The 21678-nt window shown below is 44.9% G+C and overlaps 1 protein-coding gene across 5 annotated transcripts in view; it reads left to right on the top strand.

Moving 5' to 3' along the window:
- The first annotated feature begins 4275 nt into the window (after positions 1 to 4275).
- The window catches only part of LOC119951799 (zinc finger protein 229-like), a 30296-nt gene continuing 12893 nt past the window's right edge, over positions 4276 to 21678 (top strand). The window contains exons 1-3 of one of the 5 annotated variants that reach the window (XM_038775159.1): positions 4276 to 4483; positions 5072 to 5238; positions 7284 to 9232. In XM_038775159.1, coding sequence (XP_038631087.1) covers positions 7638 to 8663 — 1026 coding nt within the window. In that variant the 5' untranslated portion in view covers positions 4276 to 4483; positions 5072 to 5238; positions 7284 to 7637 and the 3' untranslated portion in view covers positions 8664 to 9232. Of the gene's footprint in view, positions 4484 to 5071; positions 5239 to 7283; positions 9233 to 21678 lie in introns of those variants that run through there. The other 4 variants (XM_038775160.1, XM_038775158.1, XR_005457678.1 and 1 more) reach the window with 4 other exon arrangements.

The raw sequence follows: 21678 nt of genomic DNA, 5'->3' as shown, positions 1-21678 counted from the left end.
TCCAATCCACCTGGACCCTAACCTGCACATAGGGGCTGGTTTAGCTCACTGAGCTAAATCGCTGGCTTTTAAAAAAAAAGCAGGCCAGCAGCACAGTTCGATTCCCGTACCAGCCTCCCCAGGCAGGCACCGGAATTTGGCGACTAGGGGCTTTTCACAGTAACTTCATTGAAGCCTACTCGTGACAATAAGCGATTTTGATTTTTCATCTATTGCTCGTGTCAATGACAGCCAGGCACCGGAGCTGAGGCTGAATTTAGCTCAGAATAACGGGGCCTGTGCCCCAGTTGGGAAACTGCCATGGGCATCGCACTAATAGAGAGACAGGAAGGTGCTGGAGGACTAACTGGGAAATGGGCCTCCAACCAATTGTCATATCAGTCACTCAGAGGTAAAGAGAAACCCGTCTCTTTCAATACATATACAGGGAAGAGGCTGCAATGAAATCTGACCCTTTAACCTGCACAAAAGCAGGAGGCTCAGATTCACAGGCTGCAGGAGGAATCCATTCAGCCCATCATGCCCCTGCTATCTCTTTGAAAGGACTCACTGATTCATCCAACTGCTCTGCTCTTTCCCCACAGCCCTGCAAATTCTTCCCTTTCAAGTATTGACTCTTTGGAAAGATCCCATTGAATCTGTTTTCAGGCAGATCAGAACAACTCACTGTGTCAAAAAATATAATCTCATCTCCCCCTCTGGCTCCTTAGCCAATTACCTCAGAGGGACTCACTTTCTGTTAAAGAGCCTGTCAACCCCTCTCACCCACTTTCCCTAAAGTACATCAATCTAATCATGAAAAATTGAGAAAAATCTAATATTTTTACTGATAAAAGTTTATTAATGAAACAAAACATGGTTAAAAAAAACACAAAATGAATTCATGATCAAAGACAACCAGAGTAAATGGATGTTCACAATATTCTGGACCCAAATGGTTCCTCTTTAATTCATCTGTTGCCTGTTCCCTGCCCTTTTTGTGGAACACCTCCGTTCAGTCCACAAGCCTGACCCTGAACTTCCGCTTGCTGCCATTAGAATTCACCACCTTGCTCTCAGGCTCACATTTCTGTCCTTGGCCTGCTGCAATGTTCCGGAGAAGCCCAACACAAGCTGGACAAACAGCCCCTCATCTTCCCATGAGGCACTTTACAGCCTTCTGGGCTCAACATTGAGTCCAACAACTTCACACCCTGAACTCTCTCCTCCACTTTGATTTGTGTTTTCGCCGAGTGCCAGTCTGCATCCTATTTTCATGTCTTTTACTTCCTGAGCTGTCCTTTACTCAACCATGAACACTTACTCTGGACCAATGCTTTGATTCTTTACTGCAACCATTACCTCTCCCTTTGCCTTTTGTTCCAGGACATTTTTGTCATTTAATCTCACCCACCCTCTAACCAATCCCTGACTTTCCCTTTTGTTCTGTCTGACCCTCCCCCTTTCTCCCCAGCATCAAACCCATCACATTTCTCCCTCTCTTTAGCTCTGAAGTAGAGTTACATTGGACGTGAAATTTCAACTGTTTCTCTCTCCACAGATGCTGTCAGATCTGCTGCGTTTTTTCAGTTTTTTTCTTCATTTATTTTAGATCTATCTGAAGTGGGGGGAAAACACTATTTACTATCCAGGATAAAATAAGTGTCGTTCATCAGCTTTTGTGGATCATTTCAGTGGAAATGTGCTCTCCCAGGCTCAAAGAGCATCAGCCCACTGGAAGCAAAGACATGAGGCTGGCCAGTCCCACTTTACCAAGCGTCAGAATGAACACGGTTCAGTCCTGGATGTGATTAACAGCAGTAATAACAGCAGAATCCAAACGTAATCATGTGTGAACCCGCTGGTGTGTCAGCAGGTGGGATGACTGAGTGAATCCCTTCCCACACTGAGAGCAGGTGAACGGCTTCTCCCCAGTGTGAACTCGCTGGTGTTTCTGCAGATGCGTTAACTGAGTGAATCTCTTCCCACAAATAGTGCAGCTGAATGGCCTCTCCCCGGTGTGAACTTTCTGATGTCTCCACAGGCTGGATGACATTCAAACCTCTTTGTGCAGTGGGAGCAGCTGAATGGTCTGTCCTCGGTGTGAATGCGCTGGTGCTCCATCAGTACCTGAGAGCTTTTGAAAGCACTCTTACATTCAGAGCATTTAAAGGGTCTCTCATTACTGTGGGTGACATTGTGTTTCAGCAGGCCAGATAACTGGGTGAATTGTTTCCCACACACAGAGCAGGTGAACGGCCTCTCCCCGGTGTGAACGCGCTGGTGTGTCTGCAGGCTGGATGATTGGGTGAATCCCTTCCCACATTCAATGCAGGTGAAAGGTCTCTTCCCTGTGTGAACTCGCTGGTGCGTCCTCAGGTGGCTTGCAGAACTGAATCCCTTCCTACACTCAGGGCAGGTGTACGGTCTCTCCCCATTGTGACTGCGGCGATGAGTTTCCAGCTTTGATGGGGATCTGAAGCCCTTTCCACAGTCCCCACATTTCTCCATGGTGTGGGTGTCCTTATGTTTCTCAAGGTTCGAAGACCACATGAGATGTCCACACAGAACGAGAGTACGGTCTCTCCCCGCTGTGTATGGTGTGATGTTTTTCAGGTTATCTATGGCGCAGTGGTATTGTCACTGCCTTAGTAAACCAGAAACCCAGGGTAACGCTCAGGAGACCCCAGTTCGAATCCCACCACTGCAGATGGTGAAATTTGAATTACAAAGAAGTCTAAAGATGACCATGAAACCATTGTCGATTATCGTAAAAACCCATCTGGTTTACTAATGTCCTTTACAAATGAAATCTGCTGCCCTTACCTGGTCTGGCCTACATGTGACTCCAGACCCACAGCAATATGGTTGACTCTTAACTGTCTGCTCAAGGGTAATGAGGGATGGGCAATAAATGCTGGCCCAGCCAGCGAAGCCTATGAACAAATAAGGAAAAAAACAGTGAAAGCTTTTTCCGCAGTCAGCTCACTGGAACTCTCACTCAGGTGTGTGTTTGTGTGTCTCGTTGCTTTTCCAGTCATACTGATGTTTAAACCCTTCAGAAGCAGACGGAACAGACAAACATATCTCCTTCCAGATTCCAAGGTTGATGATATTCAGGACCTGATGAGTCGAGTGCCTCTGTCATATTTTGATGTGACGTTTGAATTGGGATTTCAGTCTGCAAATCCTCCCCTTCTAATATCCTTTAAAAGGAGTTTACAAAATTAATCAGTTATTACAGGATAGAGATTCAGACCAGACAATTCTAGTTTCTGTGGAACATTCTTTCCTCTCTCGTTCCCCAAAAGCTGTAAATCTCTATCCCTCCCCCCGCCACCATTCTCACTCTGCTGTGACTCACTTTCCATCACCCATCCTCCCAAATTTCCTGAAGGTGCTGATTCAGGCTGATTGACAGATCCCTGCTCACTGCTTCCCTGCAAGGCATGGAGACCTGGTAGTTACTTAAAGTACTGGATTTAAATTACCTGACTATTTAGCACCTTTTTTGAATACGCATAAGACAGGGACTTATCCAAGAATTATCCAATCAGTTATGACTTGCCAACCAATCAGATCCTGTTTTCTGAAGAAATACAAAGTGTTCCCTTCGAAATTCGGTATTCTTGCATCTGTCCTGACGATGAAACATTTTGACCGCATTTCCCTCTTTTCAGTAATACTCAAGTTATTTAATATTAAGTGATGATTAATATTACCTGACTGGAAGGAATCATTAATATACTTTATTACAGATCCATCAATAATGTAATTAATCTGTACCATATAACATTAGACATGACTATGCCTGATATTAATTTAATGACAGCCATCTCCTGGGGAAACCAGCCCTTTAATTGTGAACATTAGGAAAGAGACCGTCCTTTTAGCCAGACAAATAAATGTGTCAAGCTGAGGGAGCAAAGGATGTCAATGTCTTTAAGAGAGAGAGACCTGGGCCAAGCTTTCCAGAGTCTGCACCCTCCCTGGATTCACTTCCTTTCCCTTCAGTTGCTGCAAATGACCAATTGAAGGTGAGAATGAGAAAAGAAATGGAAAGGGGGAGAAAAGAAAGTCTTTTACTCACAGATGTTGTAGACAGGAAGAAGGTTCAGTTTGTGTAAAGCTCAATCTTCAGTTACACAATGGCAGGATTGGCTGGAGGACGAGAGTCCTTCCGGTCATCCCACTCTTCGCATTGGTGAACACCTCAAAAGGAAGGTCAGGAGGCGTGCTGTTCTTTGCACATGCGCAGCTTTCCCTCTCCCTCGCACATGCGCAATCCCGGGCCGGGGAGGTCACCGAATGGCTTCTCGCCCTGGCTGGAGCCGTCAGCCGGTTGTCCGGAAACTTTGTCTCGAGGACGTGAAGGGCCTGCGGACTTGAACCCAGAGACGTCACCGCGGAGAAGCTGATTTCTATTGGCTGATTCAGTCAGGGCTTCATCTGGACGTCACAAAGCGCAAGTTGGAGGTAAAACTTCCTCCTGTCTCCTATATCCGTGAGTAAAACACTTTCTTTTCTCCTCGTTTCCATTTCTTTTCTCATTCTCACCTTCAATTGGTCACTTGCAACAACTGAATAAAAGGAAATGAATCCAGGGAGGGTGCAGACTCTGGAAAGCTTGGCCCAGGTCTCTCTCTCTCTCTCTCTCTCTCTCTCTTAAAGACATTGACATCCTTTGCTCCCTCAGCTTGACACGTTTATTTGTCTGGCTAAAAGGATGGTCTCTTTCCTAATGTTCACAATTAAAGGGCTGCTTTCCCCAAGAGATGATGATATTTAAGGGGACTGTAAATTAATATTGGACAGAGAAATTTCCAGTGAAGTTATATGATACAGTTTAGATATATTGTTTATGGTTCTATAATTAAGTATATTTATTATTATTTCCAGTAGTGTAATATTGTGCTGTAGCTACATTATATATTTCCAGCCATCTCTTCCCTCAGAGATTTCTCTGATTTCTCTTCCACAGGGACCAATGGAGTCTGGGGGTCATTGAATATTTTCACAGCTGAGTTTGACAGATTTTTAAAAATGCATTTTTCACTTTTTTTTAACCATTGTATGACAATAAACACAACAGAGTAACAGAAAAATTGGTGGAAAATGGGCACAGAGCATAACAAGAGATATTGCCGCATAAATACAAGCAACGCATTGCAGAATTAATTTGGAACAGGACATTTGACGGACCAGGACCTCAAGATTAAATGCCGGATCAATTGAAGAACCAGTAATCGGGTTAACATGGTGAGAGGGGAAAGAGGGTTAGATTATATAAAAATAGGTGAATAACCATGCAGGTCGCACACCCCAAAATATTGTGAAACAGACTAACAACATAGTTAACTTAAATGAATAAGGTGAATTGAATGCAGTCATGGAAAACCCAGGAGGAGCATTCAGCCGAATTGGAGCCTATGTATTTGAGATATGGCTCCCATACTTTACTCCCAATATTTCAGACTTAGAGCAGAGTACAGATGTTAAAAATTCCATAGGGATGCATTCTGTAATCAGTCTATCTCGGTTTTGGATAGAGGGGAAATTGTTGCTAATCTAGGAGCAGAAGATATTTTTATGAGTGCCGACGGTCAGGATATTATGTAGCCTTTTTTCATTAGAATTGGTGATATGCCCACCTAGGAGACCCAGGATCAGCAATACAGGTTTAGATTTTAAGGCTCTCTGAAAACTCTGCTCCAGTTCCATGACTATATTTGACCAATAGGATTGAACCTTTGCACAGCTCCATAGGAACGTATATAGTCACTCTCAACCACCGGGCACATTGGAGTATACTAGGTTCAAACCCGTGTCTAAGACTAGATGTAATATGAAGACTGTGTAGTATCGTAAACTGGGTCTCCTTCATTGTATTGCTGTTCAAAATTTCACTGGCATAGTGCCATATGTTACCCCATGTCTCCTCATCAATATTGACTGCTAAGTCCTTGTCCTATGACTGCAAGGTTCTCAGCATTGAAATACAGGATCTGGAATTTAGAATATCATAGAATTGGCTAATCAATTGTTTAGGCTCCACAGAATTCAGGATTCTTTCCACTAGGGAAATTGAGGAATCAAGACATAAATATGTCTTGTTACGGATAACATCTCTGAGCTGTAAATACTTAAAGGATTGTCATGTGATGTCATAGCTGCTCAAAGTATGACAAGGAAGTGTCTCTGAACATGTCTCCCAGCCGACAAACGTCTCTATCTCTCCAGGTATTAAATCCACGGTCAATGAGACCGGGTGGGAAGTCTGGACTGTCCTGGACAGGAGAAAGAGTGGAAGGCAATTTATATTTCCCTTCTAATTGGCGGACCAACCTCCACGCTCTGAGATTATTAATAATAACAGGATTATCACACTTAGCAGAACTTGTCTTAATGTCACCATAAACAACAAGACCTGTAGAGGGAGAACTGACTGGCCTGGATCTACATCGAGTGAGACCGATGTTGGGTCTATCCTAACCCAATCCCTTCTGGATTCTAGACGAGAGGCCAATTGATAATAGCCTGATACTCGGGAGACCCAACCTTCCCTTAGCTCCAGCAATTGGAGCTGAACAAACTTGAAGTACAGGTCTCTTTTTGTTCCAGATAAATGCACAAATCATTCCATTAATTTCCCTAACAACTCTGGTCAACAGCAGTATAGGCAGCATCTGCAGAGGGTACAACAGTCTGGGCAACACATTCATTTTAATGAAGGCAATCCTCCCTCACCATGAAATCAGAAGAGCCGACCACCAGGCAAGGTCCCACCTAATAGTCACCATCAGCTGTGGAAAGTTGTCCCCATATAGGTGTCTGAAAGATTTTTAAAATACATTTTGAGCATCTAATTTTTTTTTTTCCAATAAAGGCCAATTTTGCATGGCCAATCCACCTACCCTGCACATCTTTGGGTTGTGGGGGTGAGTCCCACACAGAACGGGAGCATAAACTTTACACGACTCCCACAAGATGGAGCGGGAAATACCAGTGTTCGAGTGGACAGAAAGGAAGAGCTCAATCTCTTTCTTAAATAAAGTATCTCTTATCAGCGAGGCAACAAAACTCCACATTCTCGACCCAGGGGTGCACCCTCGAGCATACAATCCAGAAAAACGGGAATGGGGGTGGGGGTGGTCCACGATTAGGAAGCTCCCAATGGTGCAAGAGGACACCAGGGGGAGGATTGCCTTTGGCACAAACAAGTCGGCGATTCCAGTGTGACATTGATGTTGGGCTGGAAAAAGGGTAAAACTCACAATGATGTCTTTTATAAATTGTTTTTACAGGATATTAGGCGAGGAGGAATTACGGACACAAATCTCAAACGTCACGTTTCAATCTAACTGAGTCACTCGATTCCTTGGGACCTGAATGTCTTCGACCTATGAATGCAGAAGGAGAAACGTTTGCCCGATCTGCTGGCTTCAAAGATTTTAAACATCAGTGTGAAAAGCACCGAGACACACACACCCGAGTGAAAGTGTTCCAGAGCACTGACTGTGGAAAGAGCTTTAACAGAGTTACAAAGCCTGAAAAAACATTGCTCCATTCAGAGTGGGGAGAGACCCTATACGTGTTGAGTGTGTGCACGACACTTTAACTGATTGTCCGACCTAGAGAAACACGAGGAAACCCAAAACATGGAGAAACCGTGGAAATGTGGAGACTGTGGGAAGCGATTCAGAGTCCCATCTGCACTGGAAGCTCATCGGCGTATTCACACTGGGGCAAGGCCCTTCAGCTGCTCTCAGTGTGGGAAGGGATTCAGTGATCCATCCACCCTGCAGACACACCAGAGGGTTCACACTGGGGAGAGGCCGTTCATCTGCTCTCAGTGTGGGAAGGGATTTAGTCATTCATCCACCCTGCGGATACACCATCGATTTCACACTGGGGAGTGGCCGTTCACCTGCTCTCAGTGTGGTAAAGGATTCAGTGATCCATCCAGCCTGCGGTTACACCAGCGAATTCATACTGGGGAGAAACCATTCATCTGCTCTCAGTGTGCGAAGGGATTCACTCAGTTATACAACCTGAAGACACACCAGCGAGTTCACACTGGGGAGAAGCCATTCACCTGCTCTCAGTGTGTGACAGGATTCACTACTTTATCCAGCCTGAAGACACATCTGCGAGTTCACTCTGGGGAGAAGCTACTCAGCTGCCCAGAGTGTGGGAAGGAATTCACTACTTTATCAATCCTGCAGAGACACCAGCGAGTTCACACTGGGGAGAGGCCGTTCACCTGCTCTCAGTGTGGGAAGGGATTCATTCAGTTATCCCACCTCCAGAGACACCAGCGAATTCACACAGGGGAGAGGCCGTTCACCTGCACTCAGTGTGGGAAGGGATTCACTCTGTTATGCAGCCTGCAGAGACATCAGCAAGTTCACACTGGGGAGAAACCATTCACCTGCTCACAATGTCGGAAGGGATTTACTCGGTTATCCACCCTGAAGTCACATCAGCAAGTTCACACTGGGGAGAGGCCGTTCACCTGCTCTCAGTGTGAGAAGAGATTCACCAAGCTATCCAGTCTGAAGTCACACCAGCGAATTCACACTGGGGAGAGGCCATTCACCTGCTCTCAGTGTGCGAAGGGATTCAGATATTCATCCAACCTGCGGAAACATCAGCAAATTCACACTGGGGAGAGGCTGTTGTAGAAGTGGGCCCAGGGTGAAGTACCTGCAATATAAATCTATATGTCTATTAAACGTACAACATTTCAAATATGTATTATTTTGCAGATACACACTAACAATGTATCATCCTAGATTAAAATGTTGTGTAGCAGCCTCTGAGGCATCATGGGGTAGCCAGCTGACTTGGCCACATTCCCTGTGAAGGACATCACACAGAGAGCTGAACTGCCCTTGCCTGTAACTCCCAGACAGCTGCCTGTGAGGAAGGCTGCCTCTAGCACCAGTCTGTAATGTGGTTAAGATCAGAGAGTCTTATCAAGGCGACCCACCCAAGGACAGTTGTTAAGGGGTCTGGAATACACCACGAGGGGGGCTCTGCCTGTTTATGACCTCTGACCACACAGCCCCATGCTGATAGTGACCAATAATTATTACAATTGGATTGTGTCCAGCCGAGGTGGGCTGTGTAACTGTTCGAATTGTATAAATATTGATGATTTTCTTTGTGCATTCAGCGAAGTGCATGGTGAGACCAGCGACTCACTCCCCGCCGGTGTTAAATCAATAAAGTGTTTGATGTTTGGAGCAGTCGAGAGTGTTGAGTGATTCTTTTGGATTCATTCCCGCTAACACGGTTCATCTTCTCTCAATGCAGGAAGGGATTTTGTGATTCATGGCATCTGGTGCGACACCAACAAGTTCACAGTTGATCAGAGGGGTTGGATTCTGTTATTGTTTCGGCTCTCAATTACATCCAAGACTGCATTTCGTTCATTCTGTCAGCTGGTCGATGGGGATGGTGGGAGGTTTCTTTCTGCTGGACTGGCCGGTCTCACAACTTTGCCTCCAGTGGGCTGATGCTCTTTGAGCCTTGATGCGATTACCTGCCTTCAAATTTCATGAGGACAAAAGACTGAAAGGGTGTTGGAAGTTAAAGATATTTGGTTCCCATTTCTGTTTGGATCTCCCCAAAGTATGCCACGTTGCCATGAAGCTGGGCTATGATGGTTATATGGTTCCAAAAGAGAAAATGCTGGAAAATCTCAGCAGGTCTGGCAGCATCTGTCGGGAGAGAGAAGAGCGAATGTTTCGAGTTTAGAAGACCCCAAAGAGTCATCTGGACACAAAACATTTGCTCTTTTCTCTCCTTACAGATGCTGCCAGACCTGCTGAGATTTTCCAGCATTTTCTCTTTTGGTTTCAGATTCCAGCATCCGCAGTAACTTGCTTTTATCCAGTGGTTATATGGTTGTTTTGTTTAATTTATCTGGGTGTTTCTCATAGAAAGAAACTGTCAAGGTTTGAGGGACACGTTGTCTGTGTTAGATTGGGTCATTACAATTGAAAGTAAGACGACAGAGAGGCACTCGCTAGCAGTTCAGGAATTATTCCATATTTACATAATATCTCGATTCCTTTAAGAATCAAAAATCCACCAGGAAAAGTGATGCAATCGTGGCTAACAAGAAAAGTTAAAGATTCCATTAGATCAAAGGAAGAGGCTCATAAAGTGGCCAAAATAGTAGTAAACCTGAGGAGTGCAAACTAGTTTTAGAATTCAGCAAAGGAGGACGAAGAAACTGATAAAAGAAAATAGAATACGAGAGCAAACTGGGGAGAACTGGAAAAGCTCCTGTAGGAATGTGAAAAGCAAAAGATTAGCAAAGACCAATGTGGGTCCATTCCAGGCAGAGACAGGAGAGTTTATAATGGGGAATAAGGAAATGGCAGAGAAACTAAACAATGTGTGTCTGTCTTCATGGAGGAAGATACAGAAATTGTCCCAAAAACACGAGAGAACCAAGGAACTAGTGAGCACGAGGAACTGAAAGAGATTAGTATTGGTGAAAAAGTAGTACTGGAGAAATTAATGTGGTTGGGGCTAATGAATCCCCAAAAGCTGCTGCTCTACATCCCAGAGAGTTGAAAGAGGCGGCTGTAGAGATAGTGGATACATTGGTGATCATCTTTCACAATTCTATAGATTCTGGAATGTTTCCTGCAGATTGGAAGGTGGTAAATGTAACCCCACTATTTAAGGCGGGAGAGAGAAAACGGGGAACCACAGACCCATTAGCCTGACATTAGTAGGAGGGAAAATGCTATAATATTTTATAAAGGATGTGATAACATATGAACTAGGAGTAGGCCACTCGGCCCCTCGAACCTGCTTCACCATTCAATAAGTTCCCGGCTGATCTGATTGTAACCTCAACTTCACACAGGCCCCTTAGAAAATAAATCTGGGAGATAGTTATGGGGAACAAGGAAATGGCAGAGGAGTTAAACAGATATTTTGCATTAGTCTTTACGGTTGAAGAGACTTCAAATATTCCATTAATACTAAAGAATATAGAGGAGGAATTAAATACCATCACTAGAGATGCAGTATTCAACAAACTAATGGGGCTAAAGACAGATAAGTACCCTATCCCTGATCACTTACACCTTAGGATCCGAAAGAAATGCCTACAGAGATAGTGGATGTGGTGAGACCACATCTGGAGAACTGAGAGCAGTTTTGGTCCCCTTATTTAAGGAAATATTTTATTGGAGGAGAGTAGAGAAGGTTCACTGTGATGATCCCCATTATGGAGGGATTCTCTTCCGGGCAAAGGTTAAACAGGTTGGGTCTCTACTCATTGGAATTTAGAACAATGAGAGGTGATCTCATTGAAACAGACAGGATTCTTCAGGAGCTTCACAGGGTAAATGCTGAGAGGATGTTTCCTCTCATGGGAGAGTCTAGAACCAGAGGGCATCGTCTCAGAGATGTCAATTTAACACTGAGATGAGGAGGAATTTCTTCTCTGAGGGTTGTGAGTCTTTGGAACAGTGAGAGTTGTGGGGACAATTCAGCACCGAGGCTTCGCTCACCACAAACTGCAGCCAGAGCCCCGGCCCGCTCCCCAGGCAGTTTCCCCGCTCCAAACCCCGTCACCGCTTCAAACAAACCCCGGAAAAAGCGCACTTCCACCGGGGAGGGAGAGAGAGACCCTCACCCCGAGACACCCCTACCTTCACACTGAGAGCCCCACCAAAACAAATAGCGGCCACATTGCTCATGCGCACCAATGATCACGGCCATTTTAAAGGCCGCTTGCAGCCGGCGTTATGAAAGACCAGCTGCTGCGTGGGGATTAGCGCGATCTGGGGAGCGCCACGGACAACGGCTCCGCGACCCTCTCTACACCCGCCCGTGACCCACCTGCGGGCCACGTCCCTGAGTTTGAAGAACACTGTCTTAAAGTAACAACTTTTCTTACATTATACTCCATTTGGGAAATTTTATCCCACTTATTTATCATATATTTTTGTAGCCTTCATGGGTCCTCTTCAAAATTTAATTTCCTACCTCTCTTTGTAACATTGGAACATAGGAGCAGGAGTTGGCCATTCAGCCCGTCGAGCCTGCTCCACCATTCAATATGATTATGACTGATCATCCACTTCAATGCCTTTTCCCCCACACTGCCCCCATATCCCTTTGTGTTATTGATATTCAGAAATCTGTCAGTTGGGCGGCATGGTGGCGCAGTGGTTAGCACTGCTGCCTCACGGTGCCAAGGACCCGGGTTTGATTTTGACCCTGGGTCACTGTCTGTGCGGAGTTTGCACATTCTCCCCATGTCTGTGTGGGTCTCACCCCCAGAATCCAAAGATGTGCAGGGTAGGTGGATTGATACTGGTTCTTGCAAATCAGTCCATAATTTTCCATGTTTTTTAATTCTATCTGGAATAATTGATTCTATCAGCTTGCCCACCAATGATGTTAAACTAACTGATCTGTAATTGCTGGGGCTATCCTTACTGAACAAATGCATAAGATTTGTAATTCTCCAGTCCTCTGGCACCTCCAGCAAAGACTGGGGAATTATTGTCAGCTCCACTGTAATTTACATTCTCACTTTAACAGTTCCTCCCTATCAATTAAAAATAATATTTTTTTTTATTGTCACAAGCAGGCTTATATTAACATTGCAATGAAGTTACTGTGAAAATCCCCTCGTCGCCGCACTTTGGCCCCTGTTCGGGTACATGGAGGGAGAATTCAGAATGTCCAATTAACCTAGCAAGCATATCTTTCGGGACTTGTGGAAGGAAACTGGAGTACCTGGAGGAAACCCACAGAGACGCAGGGAGAACATGCAGACTCTGCACAGGCAGTGACCCAAGCCGGGAATCGAACCCCGGACCCTGGCGCTATGGAGTAACAGTGCTAATCACTGTGCTACCGTGCCGCTCCGGCGACAAAGTTTCCTAGTCTATCTCCATAGCCTGGGTAGCATCTATATCCTTGGTAAAGACAGACAGTGACTTTAGTTTCATTTTGAACAGAGTGACAGTTACTGTGTCTCATTCTTTAAAAGCTTCTTCTTCACATTTCAACAGGTAATGGTAAGTGGGGGAAAAATGATGCACATTGACACAAAAACAAGATACTGTAGTCATTCAGATAAAAGCAAATTACTGCACATGCTGGAATCTGAAACAAAAGCAGTAAAAACTCAACAATTTCAGCAGGTCTGACAGCATCTGGGGAGAGAAAGGGAGCTAATATTTTGAGTATGGATGGCTTTGACAAAGAGTCATCCAGACACAAAACATTTGCTCCCTTTTCTCTCCACAGATGCTGCTGGACCTGCTGAGATTGTGCAGCATATTCTGTTACTGTAGACATTCCCTGTCTGCCCAGTTCTATTTTGAAGTCCGCCCCTGAATTGTGTTGACATAGTTACAGATTTCCACATTTGAGGAACAAACGTTGACATATTTGCTCCACACCCACAGGGTTTCATCTGTTTAAAGCCAAAAACAGAAAGGTGCAGTTTTCTCCTGGAGTTTGCAACAAATTAGCTTTCAAAATGATGCAGAGTTTCAACCAATGAGGAAGCTCCGGGCTCAGGCCCGCCCCTCATTCACTCTAATTGGTTAGAGGACCAGCCACTCCCGTTCAGTCATCCAGGTCGCCCCCTCTTCCTATTGGTCTAGACCTGCTGTCAATCAACCTGGCATTGTGATGCAGAGCATGCGCAATGATGCTGCTATAGTTGGACACCAGTGCGGAGACGCGGGAACGGAGTTTGGAGCATGCGCAGTTCCAGTGTTGGCCTCGGCAAGGGACTGCTTTGTCCCGGAGAAGCGGAGTCAGCGGCAGGCGGTGGGTGGGAGGATCTGCAAACCCTTCAGAATCATTGTCAGCTCCCTGGTTTGCAGCTGCCGGGAACAGGCCCAGGTTAGAGGGCCTCACGGTAGCATGGCGGTTTGCATCAATGCTTCACAGCTCCAGGGTCCCAGGTTCGATTCCCGCATGGGTCACTGTCTGTGTGGAGTCTGCACGTCCTCCCCGTGTGTGCGTGGGTTTCCTCCGGGTGCTCCGGTTTCCTCCCACAGTCCAAAGATGTGCGGGTTAGGTGGATTGGCCATACTAAATTGCCCGTAGTGTAAGGTTAATGGGGGGATTGTTGGGTTACGGGTAAACGGGTTACGTGGGTTTAAGTAGGGTGATCATTGCTCGGCACAACATCGAGGACTGAAGGGCCTGTTCTGTACTGTTCTATGTTCTATGTTAACCATCCTGCTTCAGAGACTGTAGGATGGTTCACACCACAGGAGGGAGGGGACAGTAAATAAGAGCTGACACTTTGCACTCAAATCAATGAGGATTCTGATCTCTGGGAAGGAAGGAAACCCTGGGAGGTGGGCGGGGAGGATTCACAAACACCCGCTGGAGGCCCCAAACCCCCAACAGGAACCTGCAGGTCCCGAGTTTGCAGCTCCCGGGGGCTTGTTTACTTCTTGTGTGGCCAAGTGGGTTGGGGGGCATCAGGGTCCCAGTGACCAGGAGGCAAAATGAGTGATTAATTGATTTTATTCTCACTTTGCAGAGAGGCTTGAGAACTGAACCCAGCCAGAGTGGAGGCAGGAGGTAAACTGGAAGGAAAATAATTGTGAAGCTGCTGGGTTTGGCGGGTTGACCAACTCTCATGGTGAAAATTAAGGTTGCTGTTTGCCAGAGCTGTTAGATCATAGAAGCAGAACATGGTTCTGTGCAGTGACAAAGATCCAATTTATAGGACAGACAGTATCCAGGCAGCATGCAGACTGGGACAGTGAACTCAAATATATTTCTGTAAAATATGGGACTGTTAGTCACCCTGGGATTTGCATTCAGCACAGGGAGGAAGAGAGTATATGGGAGTAGGATTTACTGTTTTGCAACTACAAATGAGGAAAATATGTTGTATAGAAAATAGAATTGTATGTTCAGGATTTTTCTCAATATAACGTTTTGTAAACTTCTTTTCCAGGGCACTAGAATGGGTGGATTTACAGACAGGAAGCTCAAACTGAGCATCACAGCATGATCTGACAGAATCACTGAGTCGCCACGGCCAAAATATCATTAGTCATTGAGTTTGGAAGGAGAAATGTTTGCGTGTTCTGCCTGTGTGACACCATTTCAAACATCATTGTGACTGGAAAAGCATCAGGACACACACTGTAGTGAAAGTGTTCCAGTACATTGACTATACAAAGAGCTTTAACCAGTGAAACAGCCTGTAAAATAATCACACGATTGGCAGCAGGGAGAAACCATACAGGTGTTCTGTGTGTGTGGACAAAGCTTCAACGGACTGTCCCAACTGGAGAAATATGAGGAAACTGGCACCATGGAGAAACCGTGGAAATGTGAGGACTGTGGTAAAGGATTCAATTCTTCACCCCGGTTGGAAATCCATCGACTCGTTCACACTGGGGAAAGGCCGTTCAACTGTTCTGTGTGTGAGAGGAGATTCACTCAGTCATCTGCCCTTCGCTTACACCAGCGAGTTCACGCTGAGAAGAAACCATTGAGCTGTCCAACCTGTGAAGAGAAATTCAAGTCTTTATCCATCCTCACTGAACACCAGCGAATTCACACGAGTCAGAAACCATTCATTTGCTTTGTGTGTGGGAAGGGATTCACTCAGGTATCCACCCTCCAGACACACCACCAAATGCACACAAACGAGGAACCATTCAGGTGCATCACCTGTGGAGAGAGTTTGAGTCAATCAACTGACCTCAGTGAGCACCAACGCACTCACACTGGGGAGAAGCCTTTCACCTGCTCCGTGTGTGGGATGGGATTTCCTTGGGCATCCCAATTGCTGACACATCAGTGGGATCACACCAGGGGGAGACGATTCACCTGCTCCTTGTGTGGAGATGGATTCACTCAGTCACAACACCTGCTGAGACACCAGCGAGTTCACAAATGACTGCAGGGATTGGAATCTGCTGTTTTGCTGCTGCTAATCACATCCAGGATTGATAGTCTGACAATATCTGGTTTGATTCTGCTGATGTTAACAATCCCTATAACTGGCTGCAGTTTAATATTCTGAAAATGTCACTGATTTTTGGGGCTGCAATGCCCCTTTTTAAATGCCCCTTTTTAAATGCCCCATCTGTGATATTTCTCCTTAATTCAAGAACTCTCAACAGGAACACATTTACAGTGAAATTATGAACTTGTACTTCAATCCTAACTTGATTTTTGATGCAAATCAGTGTCTAAAAGGTTCCACTGATTAACATCTCCAATTAGAAAGTGCTGATTAATCCTTGCTGACAATTCTTACTGACTTCTTCAGTGTTATGTCCGTTATGATATTAAATTGTGAAGAAAGTGAAACCAAGTGAAATATATACAGGTACTGTAAAAACGCACATAAATACCTTAACATCAACATTGATACTGATGAAGTTTGGAAGTCGCTGAGTTGAATCATTTCTGACACAGCAGCAGCAACATTTGGTAAAGGTGGAACCCACAACAAAGACTGGTTCAGATTCACTCAGCCAAGATGACGTCTGTCATTGAAGCAAAAAGCAAAGTCGACCTGATGTGCAACATAAACACAACAGCTGGAACACTGCATCACATGAAAGTAGCCAAGACAGTTGTGTAAATATCACGGAGATCCTGCGCAAATAAACATTGGACCAGTCTCTGTCAATAATTCCAAGCTGCCTGTGACAATGGAAATCTCTGACTGATGGGGTCAAGAGGGCGCTTTGTCCGACCATCACCAAAGTTGTGCGGCTGAACTTGGCAGCTGGTGAAGTTCTTACCAACAGAAGTAAACAGATGTCCTGCTGGGTTGGTCACGACTGTGAGCTGGACATCTCCCAGACTCTGATTGTCTCTCTTGCAGCTTCCATGGTTGAGTTGGACAAGGAACCCTCACCAGTTGAGCTGGAAAAGGCCATTGATTGCTGAGCAAGCAGAAAGGTACCCAGCAAGGATGGAATTCCAGCTGATCTGCTTACACACGGAAAGTCCCATCGGCTGTCACACCTTCATGACCTCCTACGTCTCTGATGGGTGACAGGAACCATTCCACACGTGTGATGCAAAATCATCACAATATATAAAATCAGCAGTGACAGAGGAGATTCCAACAACTACAGGGACATCTCACTCCTTAGCATCACTGGGAGGACCTTCACTAGGGTCATGTCTAAAAGATCCATCTATTTGCAGATTGAATGTATCCAGAAGTACAGTGCGGTTTCTCTGCTGACAGGTCTGCAGTGAACATAATCTTCTCCACACATCAGCTACAAGAGAAGTGAACAATTGGTATTTAATCTAAAACGTCTATGCTGAGAAAAGTGAAATGTTATCATTACTGAGTGAAAGTGAACCTTTCAGTGTGAATCACAATTTAATTGTACAATTGGAAAAGGCACCAAAATGTTTGATTCCCTCAAGACAAACTTCAGCCGTACATAGAAACATAGAAAATAGATGCAGGAGGAGGCCATTCGGCCCTTCGAGCTTGCTCCATCATTCATAATGATCATGGCTGATCATCCAACTCAGTAACCTGTTCCCCCCTTTCCCTCCACATCCTTTGATCCCTTTTGCCTGAAGAGCTGTATCTAACTGCTTCTTGAAAGCACACAATGTTTTGTCCTCAACTCTTTCTGTGGTAGCGAATTCCCCAGGCTGACCACTCTCTGGGTGAAGAGATTTCTCCTCATCTCTGTCCTAAATGGTCTAACTGTATCCTTAAACTATGATGTACGGTGCTGGACTCCCCCACCATCGGGAACATCCTTCCCGCATTTACCCAGTCTAATCCTGTTAGAATCTTATAGGTTTCCATAAGATCCCTCTCATTCTTCTGAACTCCAGCGAACATAATCCTAACTGGCTGAATCTCTCCTCATACGTCAGTCCCGCCATCCCAGGAATTAGTCTGGTAAACCTTCACTGCATTCCCTCTATAGAAAGAACATCCTTCCTCGGATAAGGAGACCAAAACTGCACACAATATCCCAGGTGTGGCCTCACCAAGACCCTGTAAAATTGCAACAAGACATCCCTGCTCCTGTACTCAAATCCTCCTGCTAATAAGGCCAGCATGCCATTTTCCTTCTTCACCACCTGCTGTACCTGCATGCTTCCCTTCAGTGACTGGTGTGTGAAGACACCCAGGTCTCATTGCATATTCCCCTCTCTTAATTTATAGTTATTCAGATAATAATCTGCCGTCCTGTTTTTGCTACCAAACTGGATAACCTCACATTTATCCACATTATACTGCATCTGCCATGCATTTTTCCACTCAGCTTGTCCAAATAACACTGAAACATAAGAACTAGGAGCAGGAGTAGGCCATCTGGCCCCTCGAGCCTGCTCCGCCATTCAATTAGATCATGGCTGATCTTTTGTGGACTCAGCTCCACTTTCCGGCCCGAACACCATAACCCTTAATCCCTTTATTCTTCAAAAAACTATCTTTACCTTAAAAACATGTAATGAAGGAGCCTCAACTGCTTCACTGGGCAAGGAATTCCATAGATTCACAACCCTTTGGGTGAAGAAGTTCCTCCTAAACTCAGTCCTAAATCTACTTCCCCTTATTTTGAGGCTATGCCCCCTAGTTCTGCTGTCACCCGCCAGTGGAAACAACCTGCCCGCATCTATCCTATCTATTCCCTTCATAATTTTAAATGTTTCTATAAGATCCCCCCTCATCCTTCTAAATTCCAACAAGTACAGTCCCAGTCTACTCAACCTCTCCTCATAATCCAACCCCTTCAGCTCTGGGATTAACCTAGTGAATCTCCTCTGCACACCCTCCAGCGCCAGTACGTCCTTTCTCAAGTAAGGAGACCAAAACTGAACACAATACTCCAGGTGTGGCCGCACTAACACCTTATACAATTGCAACATAACCTCCCTAGTCTTAAACTCCATCCCTCTAGCAATGAAGGACAAAATTCCATTTGCCTTCTTAATCACCTGTTGCACTTGTAAACCAACCTTCTGTGACTCATGCACTAGCACACCCAAGTCTCTCTGAACAGCGGCATGCTTTAATATTTTATCGTTTAAATAATAATCCCGTTTGCTGTTATTCCTACCAAAATGGATAACCTCACATTTGTCAACATTGTATTCCATCTGCCAGACCCGAGCCCATTCACTTAACCTATCCAAATCCCTCTGCATACTTCCAGTATCCTCTGCACTTTTCGCTTTACCACTCATCTTAGTGTCATCTGCAAACTTGGACACATTGCCCTTGGTCCCCAACTCCAAATCATCAATGTAAATTGTGAACAATTGTGGGCCCAACACGGATCCCTGAGGGACACCACTAGCTACTGATTGCCAACCAGAGAAACACCCATTTATCCCAACTCTTTGCTTTCTATTAATTAACCAATCCTCTATCCATGCTACTACTTTACCCTTAATGCCATGCATCTTTATCTTATACAGCAACCTTTTGTGTGGCACCTTGTCAAAGGCTTTCTGGAAATCCAGATATACCACATCCATCGGCTCCCCATTATCTTTTTTTTTAAATTTAGAGTACCCAATTATTTTTATTTTTATTTTTTATTTTCCAATTAAGGGGCAATTTAGCGTGGCCAATCCACCTAACCTGCACATCTTTGGGTTGTGGGGGCGAAACCCACGCAGACACGGGGAGGACGTGCAAACTCCACACAGACAGTGACCCAGAGCCGGGATTCGAACCCGGGTCCTCAGCGCTGTAGGCAGCAATGCTAACCACTGTGCCACCGTGCTGCCCTGGCTCCCCATTATCTACTGCACTGGTAATGTCCTCAAAAAAGTCCACTAAATTAGTTAGGCATGACCTGCCTTTAACGAACCCATGCTGCGTCTGCCCAATGGGACAATTTCTATCCAGATGCCTCGCAATTTCTTCCTTGATGATAGATTCCAGCATCTTCCCTATTACCGAAGTTAAACTCACTGGCCTATAATTTCCTGCTTTCTGCCTACCTCCTTTTTTTATACAGTGGCGTCACGTTTGCTAATTTCCAATCCACTGGGACCACCCCAGAGTCTAGTGAATTTCGGTAAATTATCACTAGTGCATCTGCAATTTCCCTAGCCATCTCTTTTAGCACTCTGGGATGCATTCCATCAGGGCCAGGAGACTTGTCTACCTTTAGCCCCATTAGCTTGCCCATCACTCCCTCCTTAGTGATAACAATCCTCTCAAGGTCCTCACCTGTCATAGCCTCATTTCTATCAGTCGCTGGCATGTTATTTGTGTCTTCCACTGTGAAGACCGACCCAAAAAACCTGTTCAGTTCCTCAGCCATTTCCTCATTTCCCATTATTAAAACTCCCTTCTCATCCTCTAAAGGACCAATATTTACCTTAGCTACTCTTTTTTGTCTTATATATTTGTAAAAACTTTTACTGTCTGTTTTTATATTCTGAGCAAGTTTACTCTCATACTCTATCTTACTCTTCTTTATAGCTTTTTTAGTAGCTTTCTGTTGCCCCCTAAAGATTTCCCAGTCCTCTAATCTCCCAGCAATCTTTGCCACTTTATATGCTTTTTCCTTCAATTTGATACTCTCCCTTATTTCCTTAGATATCCACGGTCGATTTTCCCTCTTTCTTCCGTCCTTCCTTTTTGTTGGTATAAACCTTTGCTGAGCACTGTGAAAAATCGCTTGGAAGGTTCTCCACTGTTCCTCAACTGTTCCACCATAAAGTCTTAGCTCCCAGTCTACCTTAGCTAGTTCTTCTCTCATCCCCTTGTAATCTCCTTTGTTTAAACACAAAACACTAGTATTTGATTTTACTTTCTCACCCTCCATCTGTATTTTAAATTCCACCATATTGTGATCGCTCCTTCCGAGAGGATCCCTAACTATGAGATCATGAATCAATCCTGTCTCATTACACAGGACAAGATCTAGGACCGCTTGTTCCCTCGTAGGTTCCATTACATACTGTTCTAGGAAACTATCGCGGATACATTCTATAAACTCCTCCTCACGGTTGTCTTGACCGACCTGGTTAAACCAATCGACATGTAGATTAAAATCCCCCATGATAACTGCTGTACCATTTCTACATGCATCAGTTATTTCTTTGTTTATTGCCTGCCCCACCATCTCGTTACTATTTGGTGGCCGATAGACTACTCCTTTGTTTGCACTGAGTGCTGAGCTTGTGGCATTTGAGTGCTACAGTGAGAGTTTGGTGACTGAGGGAGTATAAGGGTTCTTTTTTATTTAAAGTCTAGTATTTCTTTTATTTAGTTAATTAACTTAAAAGTTGCTGTTTGGTCTATAAGAAGGTGAATTTTGAATCAGCTTTAAACAAGGTTCTACTTGGACTTACTTGCAGCTGGAGCTTGTTAATTAGTTAATTGCATTAGGCCAGTTTTTAGAAGCTAGAGTCACAGTATAAATAGGGGCTAGATACAGTGCAGACTTTGTTTGCACTGAGTGCTGAGCTTGTGGCATTTGAGTGCTACAGTGAGAGTTTGGTGAGTTAGGTGAGGAGGGAGTAAGGTACTCCTTTCATTTAATTTCCTATATTTATCAAAGAGCGTGAAGGGAACCAGGAGTTTAGAGTACAGCTGACTGGGAGCAGAGCCGGAGGGCGGAGGTCCAGTTGGTCCACAGGGCAGCTAATTCTGTAAAGTAAGAGGGGATGGAGGCTAGGGCAGTTGCATGCTCCTCCTGTAGGATGTGG

The sequence above is a fragment of the Scyliorhinus canicula genome, chromosome 17 (genome assembly GCF_902713615.1).
Source record: "Scyliorhinus canicula chromosome 17, sScyCan1.1, whole genome shotgun sequence".
NCBI classification, from domain to species: domain Eukaryota; kingdom Metazoa; phylum Chordata; class Chondrichthyes; order Carcharhiniformes; family Scyliorhinidae; genus Scyliorhinus; species Scyliorhinus canicula.
Note: the sequence above shows the minus strand (reverse complement) of the source record. Positions and strands in the feature narration are given on the sequence as shown.